Source organism: Marmota flaviventris, chromosome 11 (assembly GCF_047511675.1).
Source record: "Marmota flaviventris isolate mMarFla1 chromosome 11, mMarFla1.hap1, whole genome shotgun sequence".
Lineage (NCBI taxonomy): Eukaryota > Metazoa > Chordata > Mammalia > Rodentia > Sciuridae > Marmota > Marmota flaviventris.
The window spans coordinates 93646994-93666198 of NC_092508.1; the positions used below are offsets into that span (position 1 = coordinate 93646994).

Here is a 19205-nt window from a genome sequence, read left to right on the forward strand (position 1 = left end):
ACAGCATGGTATTGGCACCAAAACAGACTGGTAGACCAATGGTACAGAATATAGGACACAGAGACTAACCCACAAAATTACAATTATCTTATATTAGACAAAGTTGCCAAAAACATGCATCAATGTTTATAGCAGCACAATTCACAATACCTAAACTGTAGAACTAACCTAGATGCCCTTCAATAGATGAATGGATTAAAAAATGTGGCATATATACACAATGGAATATTACTCAGCAACAAAAGAGAATAAAATTGTGGCATTTGCAGGTAAATGGTTGGAGTTAGAGAAGATAATGCTAAGTGAAGTTAGCCAATCCCCCAAAATCAAATGCTGAATGTTTTCTCTTACATAAGGAGGCTGATTCGTAGTGGGATAGGGAGTGGGAGCATGGGAGGAATAGATAAACTCTAGATAGGGCAGAGGGGTGGGAGGGAAAGGGAGGGGGCATGGGGTTAATTAATGATGGTTGAATGTGATGATCATTACTATCCAAAGTACATGTATGAAGACATGGATGGGTGTGAATATACTACATATATAACCAGAGATATGAAAAATTGTGCTGTATATATGTAATAAGAATTGTAATGCATTCTGCTGTCATATGTAAATTTAAAAATTACATAAATACAGTGTGAACAAATATGTAACAACAAATCCCACTATTAGATATAATTACAATGCACCAGTAACAAATATGAAAGAAAGAAAAAATAAAACACAAAGGAAATTTTTTAAAACAAATATGCCAATGTCCTGGTTGTTTATGCTACAGAAAGGAAAATGTAGATTCACACAAATACTTTCACAGAAATTTATTTATAATAGTCATATATTTGGAAATAAATTAAATATCCTTTAAGTAAATTGTGAAGCTAGATGTGTAGATGAGTTCATAAATAGAACTTCACATGGATTTCCAGTTGCTTTGTTAAGAAAGAGGACAAGAAAACTCAATGGGGAAATGATAATCTTTCTAACAAATGGTGTTGGATGCTTGGATACCCATAAGGGGAAAAGGGAGTCTTTACTATTTCCCACTATACATAAAAATTTACTTGAAGTCAGTCATACTTCATATACTTAAATCCAAAAGCAAAAATTTGGAAACTCTTAGTAGTATACATTCATAAAAAACATTTCTATCCTTTAGGTAGAGCAATTTGTTAGGATAGAAATGTAAAAACTTCAAAGAAAGAAAACAGAATTCAAACATTAGAACTTATAATGATTTTTAAAAATCACATATAAAAACCACATAGATTGGAAGAAAATACATTCCCCCTGCTCAGTTTTCTCATGTTATTTTATGGTTTAAGCTTAAGTTTTGGTTTGATCAACATTCATTGTTCACCATATAATGACTGTTAAACATTTCACACTTGAGCTATAATTACATTTCTTTTCTTTGACAAGTATTGTTTTTCCTGGAGTTAATAACTACCTTTTTCCTCCATTTTTCTCTTTTTGATTGTTTGCTTGCTTACTTAGCTTTCTTTGTACTTAATACTGTGTACAGAATGTGTCCTTAAAGAGAAAGAGAAACTTATACTTTATTTCTTGTCTGTGGTAAGAAACCCTGATTTGAAGTCAGAGTATTGACAATCAACAGGAACTGGGAATCTTGAAGAAAAAGGAAGGAGATGAAAAGTTAGTTGTCCTCAAAAATTAATGTTCTCAAAAATTAATGGCAGCAGAAGGCCAAGTCCTGCCACTTAGTTCCCTAGAGATTTTAGTCATTTTTCATTCCTTCCATGCTAGAATCTGTCTTTAACAATGTATGTAAATTGGAACTGTGTTTTTCTATCCCTGGGCTGCAGCCAGAAATAATTAGTTACTGGCAATACCAAATTGGAATTCTTAATATATCTTCCCCAGATGTTATCAAAACCCGATATTTATAGTCTATAGTAACCATAAATACAATTATCTACATAATGGATTAAATAGGCTTTTCAGGAGGCAACTGTAGTTATATACATTTAATATTGTTCCTATTAAAAAAATGTGTTTCTGAGTTCTCCGAAAGCAATTTGTAAATGAGCTTAAAATATCACAGATTATAATTTAGTTATTATTTTGTATGCATCTGAGTAATTTCCTGATTAATTCAATAGATTATTTAGTTGCTAATCTGAGAAGGTGCTAGGAAAGTACACTGTCTTATCTCTCAAGGTTCTATAAACTATAAACTAGATCATAGTTTATAATTTATCCTAAGGATTCTTAGCCCTTCAGGTACAATGAAGTGGACTAACATGATCATATTTGTAGCTATGAGGAAAATGGATTGTAAGGAGCAAATCTATAGAAAGATAATTCATTTGAGCTGTATCACTGATAATTCAGGTTAACAGTGTTGGTAATCTAAACCAAGATGTGTCTGAGCCTACATACATAATGGATTAAATAGGCTTTTTCAAGATGTGGCTGAGCCACATCTTGACTGTAAAGAAAGAAAATCTTCAAGATGTATTAATACGGTACAATCAATAAACATTAATGATTGACAGAATGTAGAAGGAAGGGAAAAGATAGAAACTAGATTCTTGCTAGGTCAGCGGGATTGATGTTTGTGCCATTTACTGATACTGTGGGTAAAAAATACAAGATACATTTTGTGTTTAAATATGTTTGTTATTATGAAGTATGATCTATGTCAAACTTAGCAAGGCAGATGCTGTTAGATAATAGAAGTTTTGGGGTTTTTTTTTTTTTTTTGTACTCCATGGTATCATTTTAGAAATACTTTTCTTTTTGTTGACTCATTCGAACAATTCTGTTGAGGAATTTAAACATATTTAAAACCATCTAATGATAGTTTGTCTAAATTTTGAAAAAGTTGATAGGACTTAAAACAATGAGTTTTTGATATCGCCATTTTAAGGGCATGTGTGTAAGTTTTGCTTGCAGTAAAATAGATTACTCGTCTGTGGTATTCAATTGAAAAAAGACTAAAACTCCATAATAAATGTATTAAATTAGTATGTAAAGTATAAAATTTTATTCTTGTTAGATATTCTGCAAAAGCAAATACTTTATCCTTTTATGTATTGACAATTTTAACACTGTTCACTAATTGTGATAGAAAGGATCTCAGGAGATCATTTCCTCTTCTTTTGTTGCAGACAAAGTTATACCTAAAGACTTCCAGAAAAATTTATCTCCATTCATACTCATTTTATAGATATGCAGAATAGAAATTTCTTTCTCTGCTATAACCTTTCTTTTCTTCATAATCTACAGTGTGTTTTTGGTAGACAGGAATACAGTGCCAAGTGCTTCAGATTAGGTCATATGGACATGATAAATTTTCCTGTATACAAGGCTATATATTATAATATTATGGTGTTGACATATCTTATCCATATGCCTATAAATATTTGTAATTTTCTACTTGTTCTACTTGTTCTTCTTAGGAAGACAGAAATATGTTTTAAATATATTTGTTATTATCTCCTTAATGTTGCTATTATATTATCAAGATCTCTTTCTTTTGCAAACTATTTTTGTTAGCTTTTTTTACCACTGTGACCAAAAGACCTGACAAAAACAATGTAGAGGAGGAAAAGTTTATTTTGGCTTACAGTTTCAGAGGCATCAGTTCACAGATGGTCAACTCCATTTCTCAGAGCACTAGATGAGGCAGAACGTCATGACAAAAGTGTATGGCAAAGGAAAGCAGCTCAGGACATGACACCAGGAAGGGGAGAGAGAAAGAATACGCTCCACTCTCCAGGGTCACGATACAAACCCTATAGGCACACCTCCAGTGACCTGCTTCCTCCAGCTACACCCTACATACCTATAGTAACCACCCAGTTAATCCATATCAATGAATTAATCCAGTGATTAGGTCAAGTTTCTTATAATCAATCCACTAATCAGGTTAAGGCTCTTAGGCAATCATTTAAGTCTGAAAATTCTTGCATTGTCTCACACTTAAGCTTTTGTGGTACACATCATATCTAAACCATAACAAATACTTCTTAATGAAAATAAACAAAATATGATAAACAGGAAATATTAGTGATAAATAGCAAACAAAAAATGAACTTAATTAATGTTAAAAGTACAGAGTCAATTAGTGAAGAATTTCAGATAATTAAGAGAATTATACTTTTTCTTTTCTTTCTTTTAATTGCTTGTAATATTTGTTCAGAATACAATGGATGCAAATTGACAGATTCTTCAGATTTAAGCTCAGCATAATATACAGGTAGGAGAAAACAGATATAAGTGGTATGCTTGCTTTAGCCAATTCTCAGTTATTTGGGAATACATTACAACTACATCTCATTTTTAAAGAAAATCATTTTGAGAGAAATGCCAGTTTTTATAAAAATGGTTAAAACCAACCCCTAATTTAAAATTTCCTGTCACTTTGGTGATGGTAGCATTCCTTAGTACTGAAAAAAAACTTTGCAGAAGGCAAATTGCTTTAAACATGTTCCCATTATGCACAAAGTGTGTTTCCTCTTTAATTGCCTCAGCAGCTTAACACAGGTGGAATCCTATTTATAAAATGAAGTAAACTATAATGAGGACACTACAATAATCCCTGCTGTACAGGGCCTGGAATGATGTGAGACTGAAGAGTCCCTCTTCTTTTGCTCTTTCTGTGATTTTGGAGTCTCTACGCTCTGAACCAGGGATAGCCTGCCTCCTGTTCATTAGTAAGAGATGGTCAGCAATAATCAGTTAAGTGCAAATAAGAAAATAATACCATTTTAGAGAAGAAAGGGATAGTGAAATGGCGAAGTGATATGGAGGAATGTTTTATTAAAAATGGGAAAATGCTCACTTGACATGGAAGAGTGGTTTTAAGGTTTTTAAGATGGCAGGAGTAGGTAGTTTAGAATCAAAGGTAAAGTGATTCGCCTTAGAGAAGTAAAGAAATACCTCTCTTGTTCCAAAAGAAAAGGAAATTAGAATGAGTGAAAATAAAGAAAAGAAACAGAATTCTAAGATGATGATTCTACTTTCTCTAGGCAGTGAGGGTATTTGAGAACCAATAGTCATAGTTCCGATTTTGAAGCAAGTTGAGAAGGTTGAAATTGTTTTTTCAGTTCACTAGAAAAATATGTTAATACTAAGAGCTAATATGTTTATAATATTTCTTGTGTGCCAAGCACTATTCCAAGCATATTTAATGCATGGCCTCATTAAATTCTTACCACAACACTATGAGGTTTAAAGAACTTTATCTACTTTTGTAAGTGTGAAAACTGAAGCACCGAGATTAAGTGACTTGCTTATTCTATCTCAGACTTTTAAGTGTTGGAGTCAGGATTTGAATCCAGACAATCTGACTCAAGAAACCATAATTTCTCTAGGATAGCTGAATAAATTTAGTATTTGTTAATGATCATGGATTTGGGTGGTACCTATTTTCTTATTAGAGACTTTTCAGCATCTCTATATAGATAGAAAGAAGATACAAAATTAAAAGTCTATATATTCTGTGTATAACAATTTTAACACCCAAATAAGTTTTATTCATGCTTATGGTTTAGTAGTAAAAGTTGATTACCTGGACCGGGGTTGTGGCTCAGTGGTAGGCACTGGATTCAATACTCAAAACCACATAATTAATGACTTTTATAATTAAGCTTTCATGAAATTAATTTTTTAAATCCTTTTACTATATTGACTTTGCTTTCCAATGATGTCAAAATTTGAGTAATTTTTAAAAATATTTTGTTTTAGTTGTAGTTGGACATAATACCTTTATTTTATTTCTATGTGGTGCTGAGGATTGAACCCAGCACCCCGCATTACAGGTTCTTTTATAAAATTGTGTTGGTTAAGATATTAAATTGGAGTTGCTTACTCCACTTGTCAATGGGCTGCTTGTAGAACTTAGTGTCAAAAGATTAAATGTATTAGGGATGTTAGATTACTATTTACAAATATATTCATAAGGAACTAAAATATGCTTGGAGATAAGAAAATAATACATGTGATAGTTTATCTGAACCATCATTTGAACTAAAACTTTGTTTTTCTGTGAGAAAATTTTTACATGGAACTCTGTGAAAATGTCTCAAGTTCTTTTATTGTCGCATGGAACTACAAATATTCCCTGAAGCCCATGTTCTACCAGATTCAAAAATACTTCTTGAAGTTGCTGAAATAGTTTCTAATTTAAGAATCATGAGCAAAGAGAAGAGATGGTGGAAGACAAATTTTTATCCTCCCTTTTGTGGTGGGCTGCAGAAGCCAGGCATGGGGAGGGTTGTGTATTAACAGTACCTATTCTCCTTTACTATGGTATTTCTTTTGATATTTGAAATAATTTTAAAGGATAAAAGACAAATCACTATCAGTATATAAATTTAATGTGAAACAGTATAAGGTAGCTGGATAAATGAGTAAAAACAAGAGAGACAGGGTATCGATTGGATAAATTAAATGCACATATTTGTGCCATGCAGTATTATTTGGCATTAAAAAAATAAATTAAGTAATTTATTTACAACGTGGATTAAAAACATTGTTATGTTAAAGCCAATCACACAAAAACATATTGGATGACTTTAACATATATGAAATATACAAAATGGTCCAATTCAGAGGGACACAAAGTAGATTAAATGTTTACCCAGAGCTAGGAGTGAAGGGTAACTTGATGGTAACAGCTGAAAGGTAAAGGGATTCCTTTTTGGGTAATAGTTAAAAGACAACTCTTGAGTATACTAAAAGCCATCGGAGTGTTCATTCTAAAAGGGTGGATTTTATAGTATGTGGATTATATCTCAGTAAATCCATTTTTTAAAAAATCAAAGAGAATGAAGTCAAATTCTTTTGTCTTTCTGCTCTAGCTATCCTAGTTCGCTGCTTCCTCTCATTGTGGCCCCAAGATGACTGCTATAAAATAGGATGTCAGATTTCCAGTTCAGGCCATCATGTTCAAAGCAAAATGGTAATCTGAGAATCCCTTTGTCAGTGAGGATGTTTGTTGAAGCCTCCAGCAGAATTCCCAGATGTCTTATTAGTCAGGAGGAATAGAAGACTAGCTTAGACCAATCATAGTTCAACTCTGGTTGATTAAGAAGGACAGGAAGAAATCAAAGCCAATGACTATCAGATATCGGAGCAAACTGCCATGTAGTGTGGGATCCAAGGACCTCAGCACTTTATGGGAAGCTTCTTTGGAGGTTATGGCTATTAATGGGAAAATTATTCTGACATTTGTTAGAACAGTAAGGAGGAAGACTTTATTTAAGACTGATAGGAGTTGCCTCTGTTGTAATAGAGACAGATGAGCTAGGTTCCAAATACAATAAGGACAAGTAAGGATTTATAGCCAATGAAGAGGTTAATAGATGGAAAACTAGAGATATCAAGTATAAGGGATCCTTGCAAAACTGACCTAACAGAATTCTTGCCAAAGACGGGTCAAAGACTTACACATCAAAAGTGGGGAATGAGGAACTTGCTTAGTTATCAAGGATAGGGAGATTCTTGCTAAGATTGAGTAATAGAGGTCTGGCATGGACAGGAGACCACATAAGGACAACGTCAAGGCTTAGTTAAGAAGAGAGCTCAGAGGATCCTGGATTACAGTTTGACCAAAAGAGAAACCTGTCTTTCCTCAGGTTTAACGTTTTCCTTTTTTTTTAAGCATTTTATTAAAAGCTGACAAGTTTAAATCAAATAATTTTATCTGCTCTTCAATGCAGTATAGGTTGTCCGTACATCCCGCCCCCGCCCGGCCACTGCTTCTACTTCAGAAAGTATGATGTGCACCTCTTCACTTAAACAAATCTGACCTGGAATTGTAGCTTAGTGGTAGAGCACTTGCCTAGCACATGTTAGGCACTGGGTCAATCCTCAGCACCACATAAAAAATAAATAAAGTAAAGGTATTGTGTCCATTTATAACTACAAAAATTATTTTTAAAAATTAACAAATATTACAATATATTCATTTATATTTCTTTAAATAAGATATAGTGTATAATCTTTGTTAATTATGGAAATCAGACCTTCATTTAACAGGAACATGATAAATTTCAGTAAATAGTATAATTTTGAACACATGCATTTTTTGTAACTTCTAGAAAACCTGAACCCACCATAACTAAGATACTGATTATTACCAGGACCTGGCATTTTACATACTGCTCAAATAATTTAAAATATAACAATGTGGTGACAATTTTGATTAGAATAAAGTCAAGATAGTTAAAATGCATGTATAGCACATTTTTAAATGCAAATCTATGCAATTCCTAACTTAAGAACCTAAAAGAATCCTAGAAGTTCATCTGTTACATAGATATTTTGGTACTCCGAACACCTTTCCTCCTAGGAATCAACATCATAATGATGGTTTTTATCTTAGTCTCAAGAGCCTGTTTAGCCAGTTGTGTAATTTACCTTTATAATATTAATAGTAACCACAACCCTTTCCAAAGCACTAACTTGGAAGAATTGGGGAGCTGGGAACTTGAGCTTTGGCATAAGTGGTTCTGGTAGTGATGGGCAGTTGGGTGACATCAGTGGAGGGAACAATGGCAGAAATGGCTTGCTTAGGAAGAGAAAGGGAGTGCATCTTAGACTAGGGATACATTGATCTTAGTTTATGAATCCAAACTGGATAGTTGTAAATGCACCTTAAAAACACTTCAACTTGACATGTACTTTTTGAAAGCCTTATCACAGTAAATATAGCTCTTTAGGCAAACGTGTACTTTATTAAAGTGATTCAGTTGCCATGACAACACATCCAGAATTTATAGCTTCTTGTTTTGAGAGGGCTCTATTTCCACTTTGTGAGGCACCAAAATCCAAGGCTAAAGTTCTTACCAGCCTTTAATCTCATTGTATGAAGAATTTCTGTTATTTAGAAAATTTAGGCATACAAAATATAGCTTGCGAAATCAGTCTTGTCACATTACAGTCATATGCATTAATTTTAAATACATATTTTTCAAATTTGAAAGCCCCCATTTAAATTTTTTTATTAACAAAGCTGCATAATATTAGTTTGACAGCAAAAAATAGTCATTCCAAAAAGAAGTCTTCCTAACCTTATTCCCACTACTTTCCAGTTTTTTAAAACTGAATTTTTCTTAGTATTTCAAATCCTTTACACCAGGGGTTCTTAGTTTGTATTACTGCTTGTGTTGTAATTTTGTCTGTGATCAATTGCTTCCTCAATATAGAAGGTAAAATTTTAGTTCTTTCCCCCTCTGCCCCACCTTCACACATACATTTCCTCTATTCTCGTCTTTCCGTCAAAGTGTTACAGTTTTACTAATTTTTTTTAATTTTTATTATTGGTTGTTCAAAACATTACATAGTTCTTGACATATCATATTTCATACATTTGATTCAAGTGGGTTATGAACTCCCATTTTTACCCCGTATACAGATTGCAGAATCACATTGGTTACACATCCACTGTTTTACATATTGCCATACTAGTGTCTGTTGTATTCTGTTGCCTTTCCTATCCTCTACTATCCCTCCTCCCCTCCCCTCCCCTCCCATCTTCTCTCTTCCCCATCTACTGTAATTCATTTCTCCCCCTTATTTTTTTTCCCTTTCCCCTCACTTCCTCTTATATGTAATTAAATACACAAAATAGTTTTACTAATTGTATAGCAACTTCTACTAATTTTGGCTTGATCCACATTTGCTATGTATATTATTAGAAACGTGTTTAAAATATTTACTAGTGAGCAATGTGAGATCCTATGAATTTTCATTGTGATATATCAATACATTGCATGATGTTAACATCAGGATGAACATATCTAGCTCCTAAAACATTTATCCTTTCTTTGTGGTGAAAAATTCGATATCCTTTCTTCTAGCTTTTTGAAATATACAGTACATTATTGATATGACTGTCACCTCCAGTGTTCAAAAGCACACCAAAATGTCTTACTTCTAACTAGAACTTTGTAACCCTTTATCATGTCTTATTTCTTCTATAACACATTTTATTTTATTTTCATTTAATAATTGAAGTTTTTGTTTTTGTTTTCCTCTTCTTTTGCTTAATTGTCGGTGTACCTATTACTAATTCATCCTCAAAGTTTTCCCTTGTTATTTCCCTCGTTATTTTCTTACTGTCTTTAAACGTTGGGCTTTGTTAATTTCATCTTCTTAAAGAAATTTTCCCTGAATCAACTCCAGTCTAGACCGTTGCTCCTTAGGTCTGCTGCATAGCTTTCATCCTAGAGGTTTTCTTTTTCTCCTTTGTTCTGAACCACCTATTTCCATATTATTTTCTTTCTTTGTTTACTCTCTTATTTTGCTGGATCAAAGTCCCCAGTAAGCCTCCCCAAAAAGAGGTTCTTTGGAGGTAAATTATTTGAGTCACTTAGATATTTGAAAATATTCATGTTCTTTATACCTGGTTTTTAATTTGGCTGGATGTGAAATTTGTAGAAATCTGTTTCTCTAAAAATTTCTTGTATTGTTGTTGAAAAATCCAATGCAATTCAAGATTTTTATCCTATTTTGATTCTGAGAAATTTTTTCCTCCTTTCTCTGGAATCTTTATCCCCAGCATTCTAAAATCTCATAATGATAGGCCTTGCTCTGGGTTCATTTTCATTCACATGAAGGATGAATACTTTTCCATTTTCCATTGTGAATACTCATGCCCATATGATCAGTGAAACTTTTTCTTTGATTTTTTTCTTTCTTCTTCTTTCTCTGCATTATTTCCTAGAAATGTTATTTTTCACATATTGCTCTCATGACTTAGTTCTCTAATTTTCTTGTATTTTATTTATTTTTTTTCTACCTACTTTTTTGGACATTTTCTCAGTTTAATAACCAGTGAATTTTAAACTTCTATTATATTTTTAATTTTTGAGAGCATTTTTTCCATTCAATGTTTCATTTTTATATCATCCTGTTTTTTGTTTTATAAATACACTCTTTTCTAGCCTGCACAGTTAATATATTCATCTGTGTTGTGTTCTAAAAATGTCCGGTGATCTTGGGTTGTTTGCTTCTGTTTACATAAAAGATACTAAACACTGACTATGCTAAATCTTGTGCATAGATATGCTTATAGACTATGGCTGTCAATTAAAGGTGATCTGATTGGGATGTTTTGTTGAGAACCCTATCTTTAGTTGTTTCTTTCCTTTTTTATTTTTATGTATATTTTTTAGTTGTAGATGAATACACAGTATCTTTATTTTTATGTGGTGCTGAGGATCAAACTCAGTGCCTCATACATTCGAGGCAAGCGCTTTACCACTGAGCTACATCCTCAGCCCCTATTTCTTTCTTTTGTTTTTTTGTTTTTGTTTTCCTCCTCTTTGGCTGGTCATATTCCCCAGAAAAGAATCACTTTTTATATGATTCTGCTCTTCTGCTTAATGGACATAAGCCTATTTGTCTCTTTGGGATATATGGAGGTAATAAGGCTAAGAGCACACATATCCATATATACACACACATATGTGTCTGTACATGTGTATATACACACATACACATACACACAGACACACATAACTTTGTATGTGGTTCTGGGGTTTCGGATACACGTGTCAGCCAAGTGCCTTTACCATTGAGCTACAGCTCCAGTACTTTATCATTTATATATAATATTCATTTAATCTCCATGATTTTTGCACTGTATGCCTACTCTCTGAGTCCTTTTGTGCTCATAATACCCAAGACTGAGTAATTTTTAAACAATTGAAGTTTATTTGGCTCACAGTTCTGGAGGTTAAGAAGTTCAATATCAAGGTGTGCACTTGTGAGGAGGGACTTTGTGCTGCATTGTCCTATAGTGGAATACAGAAAGACAAGAGAATGTGAGAGATCAAGAGATTGAATTTGCAGCCTTAAGCCCTTTTATACTTGGCATTAGTCCACTTAAGAAGGTAGAAGCCTCATAACCTAAACACCTCATATTAGGCCCTACCTCTCAACACTATTGCATTGAGCCTTAAGTTTCCAATCCATACTTTTTTAAAATTTGTTTTAATTAGTTATACACGACAGTAGAATGCATTTATGCACTTTGATATCATACATAGATGTGGAGTTCCAGTTATCCAAATAAATTGTTTTACCCTATCTAAAAAATAATTCTAATTTTCTGCTAGGGTGGTCAGGAAAGGTACCTGTGATGTGGGATCCATAGAGAGAGGATATGGAACAATGTTATACACAATCAACTACTTCAGCATTCAGCAAGTCCTCCAGTTCTAGCCATACTTCATTCTCATTCCCTAGGTGCTATTTTTCCTAAGCCTTTATAGATGACTATAGCATGAACCAGGTGCTTCTTGACTTTTTTTTTTTTTTTTGGATCTCCCAGATTGGCTAATCAGTTATTAGGCATCAACTATTTACTAGCTTTGAAAGTTTTGTTGCTTTTGACCTTTCTCCAATTTTCTTTGTCCCTGTACAGTTTACTAAAATTTAAAAATGGCATAGAAAAGAAATGTCTTCCACTGTGTTAGGCCAAACTATACCTGACTGGGTCTGACTCCCTGCTGAGCGGGTGTAGCATCCAGTGGTCATGCTGCTGGATGGCCTTGGTCTTCTAGGTTTTGAGTGACTGTGTCTTCCTGCATGGGCATGCCTTTCTACATCTCCATGGGTGGAGCTATGCTCACCTGGTCCTTTGTAATATTATCCCTTGCCCTGTTTAGGATAGAATGTTCCATGGAAATGCCTTTTGTGTGTCCCCTTCTCTTACTGGGCCCTGGGGTGTGGTCTTCCTAGATGTCAGTCAATCTGCTGACAACAGACATCATGAAGCTAGACTCAGCACCTTGAAACCTGACCCCTTGCCTCATTTGAATAGCTTCTCCTCAATAAAAGGGGTCAGCGCATGCTCACACGCGCTCTCTCTCTCTCTCTTTCTGTGGACTCTTAAGGTCAGAGGAGCCGTCACAGCACCCCCAAAGAAGGTATTTCTGTCCCTTGTTTGGTTGTTTCACGCAGCCCAGTTAGCCCAGTTCCCCTGAAGTGACACCTGAGAGTTTTAGTCATAAGCAACCTGGCATTCCGCCTGTCATCTCTATACAAAACATTTAAGTAACTAGCTTTTAACAGTTAGAATATACTATATCCATGTTTAAAATTAATTAATCCTATCCACCTAAATTCAATTCCTATTTAAGTCACTTCATGTTGACTTCTTATTCTTAGTATGTAATTTTTCCTAAAGTTAACTGATAAAAGCATATTCAATCTGAGCTTTCATGATTTTCTTTCTTCTACCACACAATTTCTTCATATTTCCCTCTGTTCTTTCAGACATTCCTCCTGTGCTCTTGATCCTGTCACTCCAGGCTCTTCTGGAATCTTCTCTACCTCAAAAAAAGCCAAATGCCCTTATTTTCTCTTTCTCCTAGCCTGTTCTCTTCTTTAACTGCCTGTTAGTAAGCCTACTAAGTTCCTTAAGTTAAAAAGTAAATAAACCCCGGCTGGGAATATAGCTCAGTTGGTAGAGTGCTTGCCTTGCATGCACAAAGCCCTGGGTTCTATCTCCAGAGTCAGATAGGTAGGTAGGTAGGTAGGTAGGTAGATAGATAGATAGATAGATAGATAGATAGATAGATAGATAAAACCCACCCACCCAACTGAGCAAGGTGGCACATGCCTGTAATCTCAACTATATGAGAGGCTGAGGCAAGAAGATCAAAAGTTCAAGGCCATCCTGGGCAACTTAATGAGATCCTATCTCAAAATTTTAAAAAGCGGGGCTGGAGTTGTAGCTCAGTGGCAGAATGCTTGTCTAGCATGTTTGAGGCTCTATGTTCAATCCTCAGCATCACATAAAAACAAAGAAGTCAAAAAAAAAAAAAAAGTAAAAAATGGTTGGAGATATAGCACAGAAGAAGAGTACCTCTGGGTTCAATCCCTAGTCCTGTCAAAAAATAAATAAACAGGCAAACAAATTTTCCTTAAATCTTAACTTCAGTCTCAGACTTCTTATTCTTCTACAGTCTTTCCTTTAAAAAAAAAAAAAAAAAAAAAGCCATTATTTAAAAAAAATTTTTTTTTAGTTATAGATGAACACAATCCCTTTATTTTATTTATTTATTTTTATGTGCTGCTAGGATTGAACCCAGTGTCTCACATGTTCTAGGCAAGCGCTCTACCACTGAGCTACAACCCCAGCCCCCAAAATACCATTTTTTAAAAAAAATTTTTACTTTCTGTTTTTTCTTTAACTCTACACAAACAGTCTTCTTTAAGACTTTTTTGAAAGTCAACTTCTAAGCAAAACTATCTACCCCTTCTACCACACCCTGCTTGACTAACCCCTTTCCATGTTGTGCTTTATTTTCTTTTTCTTTCTAATTCTTGTCTTGTTCTTGTTTTACCTCTCATTTCTCACCTCTTCTCCCTCTTTTTTCACATGCCCCTTACATATTGGCTTCTACTTCCGTATACTGCCCAGAGAAGAAAGCAGCTGAAAGTTGTGAGACCTACTGATGTTAATACAGAGACTTGCTGATTTTTGAGGCATTTTTTTGCTTTAAAAATGACATGATTCTTAAATAAAATTTTTATGACATTAATATGGTTTAACTTTTAATATTTAGGCAGGTGCAGTAAAGGATTATATTAAGATGATACTTCAGAATGATTCACTTAAGTTTCTGGTTTTTGCTCACCATTTAAGCATGCTCCAAGCTTGCACAGAAGCAGTCATTGAAAACAAGGTATGTTGACTTTGTTATGTAAAATAATTTTTAGAATGCAAATTTGTACTATTCTAAAAATTACTTGTAGTCTCATAATTTAGGTAGGATATTCCCCCCTTCTTCAGATGATGTTTTATAAAATTTATTATTTTAGAAATAATGTATTATTAAAATTTTTTTTTCAAATTATACAAATGCTATATTATTATGATGTACTATTTTGTCTTTCATGCCAATTTTTAAATTTTCCTTTGATAAATTTATTTGAATTCATTAATCATAGGTTGCTTGGAAACAGTAATGTGAATTCTGTTTTTTTCCTAGATATACCATTTGAGAGTAGTATGTTCTTTAACAATTAAAAGTTAAAATTTTTGTTTATCTGCATGGTGTCCTTTGAATGTGGGTTATGTAGACGAAAAAAGGAATCCAGCCAGTATTATCAACTAAGTACTTTTACACCTTTTAAACTTCCAGGCAGTATTGTCTATAGAAAATGATTGATAATATTTAGTGTAGATGAATTTGAAACAGATGGCCCATGTGACTTACCAGATTAGTGCCACCAAATAAGCTGGCTCTACCACATTTTCTTCAGTCAACCTTAATTACCAATGGTTCTGTCAGCGACAGCATCATCCATTTTTTTTCCACATTTATACCTGCCATCTATTCTCTTTAAATGATGAGAGCTTCTAGAGATGTTCAGAAATGGCCAAAAGAAATTCTCTGACAAATATGTAAGCTTGCTAAACATGCAACAACAAAGCCACTTGTCATTATAGGTCAGTTTTTTAAAATCAGGAATTAAGCCATGTTTTTTTAAAAAAACTTTATATCAATTTTTTTAAATGTTACTCCTGTGTCATTTATTTATTTATTGTGGTGCTGAGGATTAAACCCAAGGCCTTGTGCATGTGAAGCAAGCAATCTACCAGCTGAGCTATCTCCCCAGCCCCTTTATATCGTTTTTTTAAGAATTAACTATTATGTTCATTAACATTAGCCAAAGAAGTAGTCCTAGTATTTCCTCCATAGAGCACATAGAGAACAATGTAATAAAGTGTTATACATTAAAAGTTACTTTCTCATTGATTATTCTATAGTATCTATACAACACCTTGTGAGGTGTTAATTAAACTTAGAAATAATTTTTAAGTGATAGAGCAATAAAATTAGGTTCATAATATTTTCTTATTCTGATTCTATTACACTTTAAAATTACTAGAATCTATTCCAAGTATAATGGTCTGCCCCTTTTTCCCACATTCATTTTACTAGTATGTTTAGAATCTCATTTAGCTTTACTATATTTTACTAAAAGTTAAAAATGTAGGTACTCATGGGGTAGAAAGTGATTGTCTCCCAAACTTTCTTACAAACTGTGTATTTTTTTTAGAAAGACCCTTAGAAGATTTTATAATCTCTCTTAATGAATAATAAATGGATTTTTAGTTTATTTATTATTTGCTTTGTGGAGATAAAGTTAATAGTTGATATTCTATTTGATGTTAACTTGAATTATTCTCTTTTAAAAGTGAATATTTCTATGTCTCAACTACTTAAGGCCATACTTTCTGTAGACGTGCATATTTGAGTGAGACTATTTGAAATTTAGGGCTCATAATTGTTTTTATGAAGGTGGATTATTAGTTATTTTTAGCTTTTCAAACACTTCTTTGTCACAACTGAAATTATTCTTAAAGACAACACTGTTCAGTTTAATAATATTTCTCAACTTTTAAAAAAATATATGTGGGTATCTTATTTCACCACCTGAATGGAAATGACCATATCATGTTTTTCTTTGCATTTTAACATTGTGAAAAAAGAGAACTCAAGGGCCATATTTCCCAGTTAATATTTGAGCTGTATTTCAGTATTACATTCAGTACTCTTCTTGAATCCTTGCTATGTGAGCAGAGTCATCTTTGTTCTAGCATGTCTGACTATGCTTTTACTTTGGAATCAGTGATTCTATAACTTTAAAGTTAGTCTGATCCGTTGTTTAAAGGTTGCATATCAATTTACATAGAATTTTTTTTTCTTTTTTGGTACCAGGGATTAAACTCAGTGGCACTTGACCACTGAGCTACATCCCCAGCCCTATTTTGTATTTTATTTAGAGATAGGATCTCACTGAGTTGCTTATTAGCACCTTGCTTTTTTTTTTTTTTTTTTTTTTAGTTATACATGGACACAATATCTCTATTTTGTTTATTTAATTTTTTATGTGGTGCTAAGGATCAAACCCAGTGCCTCATGAGGCAAGCACTCTTCCCCTGAGCTATAACCCCAGCCCAGCACCTCCTTTTTTGCTAAGGGTTGCTTTGAACTCAAAATTCTCCTGTCTCAGCCTCCCAAGCCGCTGGAATTACAGGCTTGCGCCATCGTGCCCAACTAGTTTACATAGAATTTTACTAAAAATAACCATTACCTTAATTCAAAAAGATGTGTGGAGCTCCTGTTGTATACAAGGCATTTCCCTTGATACTGATGATATAAAGATGAATTAGATGTAGACCCTATCTTTAAGTAGGCTTTTAATTAAAAAATAAGACATACACTAGTAGGGCAGTATGTAAAAATGTAGATGTGTAACCGATGTGATTCTGCAGTCTGTATACGGGGTAAAAATGGGAGTTCATAACCATTTGAATCAAATGTATGAAATATGATGTGTCAAGAGCTATGTAATGTTTTGAACAACTAATAATAAAAAAAAAGAAATTGGAGCTGGGGATGTGTCTCAGTGGTAGAACTCTTGCCTAGCATGTGTGAGGCACCGAGTTTGATTCTCAGCACCACATAAAAATAAGTAAATAAACTAAAAGTACTGTGTCTATCTTCAACTAAAAAAAAAAAAGTTAAAAATAAAAGATATTGCCATAATATAAGAAGCTATTAAGAAACTTGGTAATAGTTTTTTTATAAAACATTTGCCAACCTGTCATCTTAACTAATTTCCATTATTTTGTATGACCATAAAATAAGCAGTACAGTTTATGAGAAGGATACATAGGGGCTTGACCTAATTTTGCCATTTATCTTGTCGATGTCAGACTCGCTACATTAGGATAGATAGAAGTGTTCCATCTTCAGAAAGGATACATCTGGTTAATCAATTTCAAAATGATCCTGATACTCGTGTGGCTATTCTAAGCATTCAGGCTGCTGGTCAGGTAAGAAATTTCAAGTCTCAATTTGATATGAAAATGTCACTGAGATAACAAAAAGGCCATTAACCATAATTTTGGTTTGTAAACTATAGTGTAATTTTTGGTTTGTCACTGGTTTTGCTATAAGTAGCTTTATATCTGGATTCTAGTTTTAATATTTATTCTATTTTAGAGAATGCTAAAAAGTATAATAGAAAGAAGCCTCAACATTTTTGACTCAAATCTTCCTAAATTTTCAAGTAAAGAATTACCCAGCAGAGTATAGTTAATTTGATTGTAGTGCTTTACTATGATCTTTTTTCCTTCCTTTGAATTTTCTCAAAACTTTGTTATACCATTTATCTTACTTGGTTATGTTTCATTGATCTGTGAGACAACATGGTCTGGGAGGGAGAAATTCTTTTGTCCAAGAACTTGTTATAGAGTGCTCTGATGTGTAAGTAAATAAAAACTCAGATTAAGAGTGACTTAAACATAAAAAATTTCATTCTCTCTTACAGAGAGTCCAATCCTAGAATGGTGGTTCCACAAAATCCTTAGGACCCATGCCTCTTCTGGCTTTCTGCTTTACCACTCCAAACAAGTATCTGTAATCTAAGAGGGCTGCTAGAACTTCTCCATCATATCTGTAATTCAGGCAGTTGCCTGAAGGAAGACCCACTACATCTTCTCACTGGCTTGCAATTAGTCCCATGGTCGCTCCAAACTTACAAGGGAAGCTGGAAAGAGTAGTCTTTATTCCCAGTACCCCTGATAAAATCCAGGTGTTATGTTATGGAGGAATAAGAGAAGAATAAATATTAGGGAAAGCAATGACAGTCATAGCCACACTATATTTAGGGGATCTTTCTGTCCTTTTTTCTCCTATATTCTAAAATATTCCTACGTAAGTGTTAAGTCAGTACATTCAACATACAGAAAACTAATTGAGAGTACTTCTGTGCCTGCAACCTAATATATAGCAAAGATCTGCTTCTACTCAGCTAAATGATTTAAATAAAATTGTATATATAGGGCTGGGGTTGTGGCTCAGTGGTAGAGTGCTTGCGTTGCATACATGAGGCACTGGGTTCGATCCTCAGCACCACATAAATGTAAAATAAAGATATTGTGTTGATTAAAACTAAAAAATAAATATATTTTAAAAAATAAAATTGTATAAATAAAGAAATTCTGAGGATGAAGCATTTCTGGAACTCACAAGGAATTCAAATTAAAGGGAGGGTTATCTCAATACTTCTGTCATGTTGCATTGTATGTCCAGTAATCTGAGCTCAGTATCTGTTAATAGTATTCCAGATATAGAAATACTAACAAAAGCTTAAAATTAGAAATGGAGTATTTATAGCAAGGTTGGTGATACGTAGGAGAAAAC

General features: G+C 33.5%; 1 protein-coding gene across 4 annotated transcripts in view; it reads left to right on the top strand.

Moving 5' to 3' along the window:
• Positions 1 to 19205, top strand: part of Zranb3 (zinc finger RANBP2-type containing 3) — a 223122-nt gene that overhangs the window by 147627 nt on the left and 56290 nt on the right. For all 4 annotated transcript variants that reach the window (XM_071619227.1, XM_071619228.1, XM_071619230.1 and 1 more), the window contains 2 exons: positions 14550 to 14669; positions 17714 to 17833. In XM_071619227.1, the coding sequence (XP_071475328.1) occupies positions 14550 to 14669; positions 17714 to 17833 (240 nt within the window). The remainder of the gene's footprint in view (positions 1 to 14549; positions 14670 to 17713; positions 17834 to 19205) is intronic.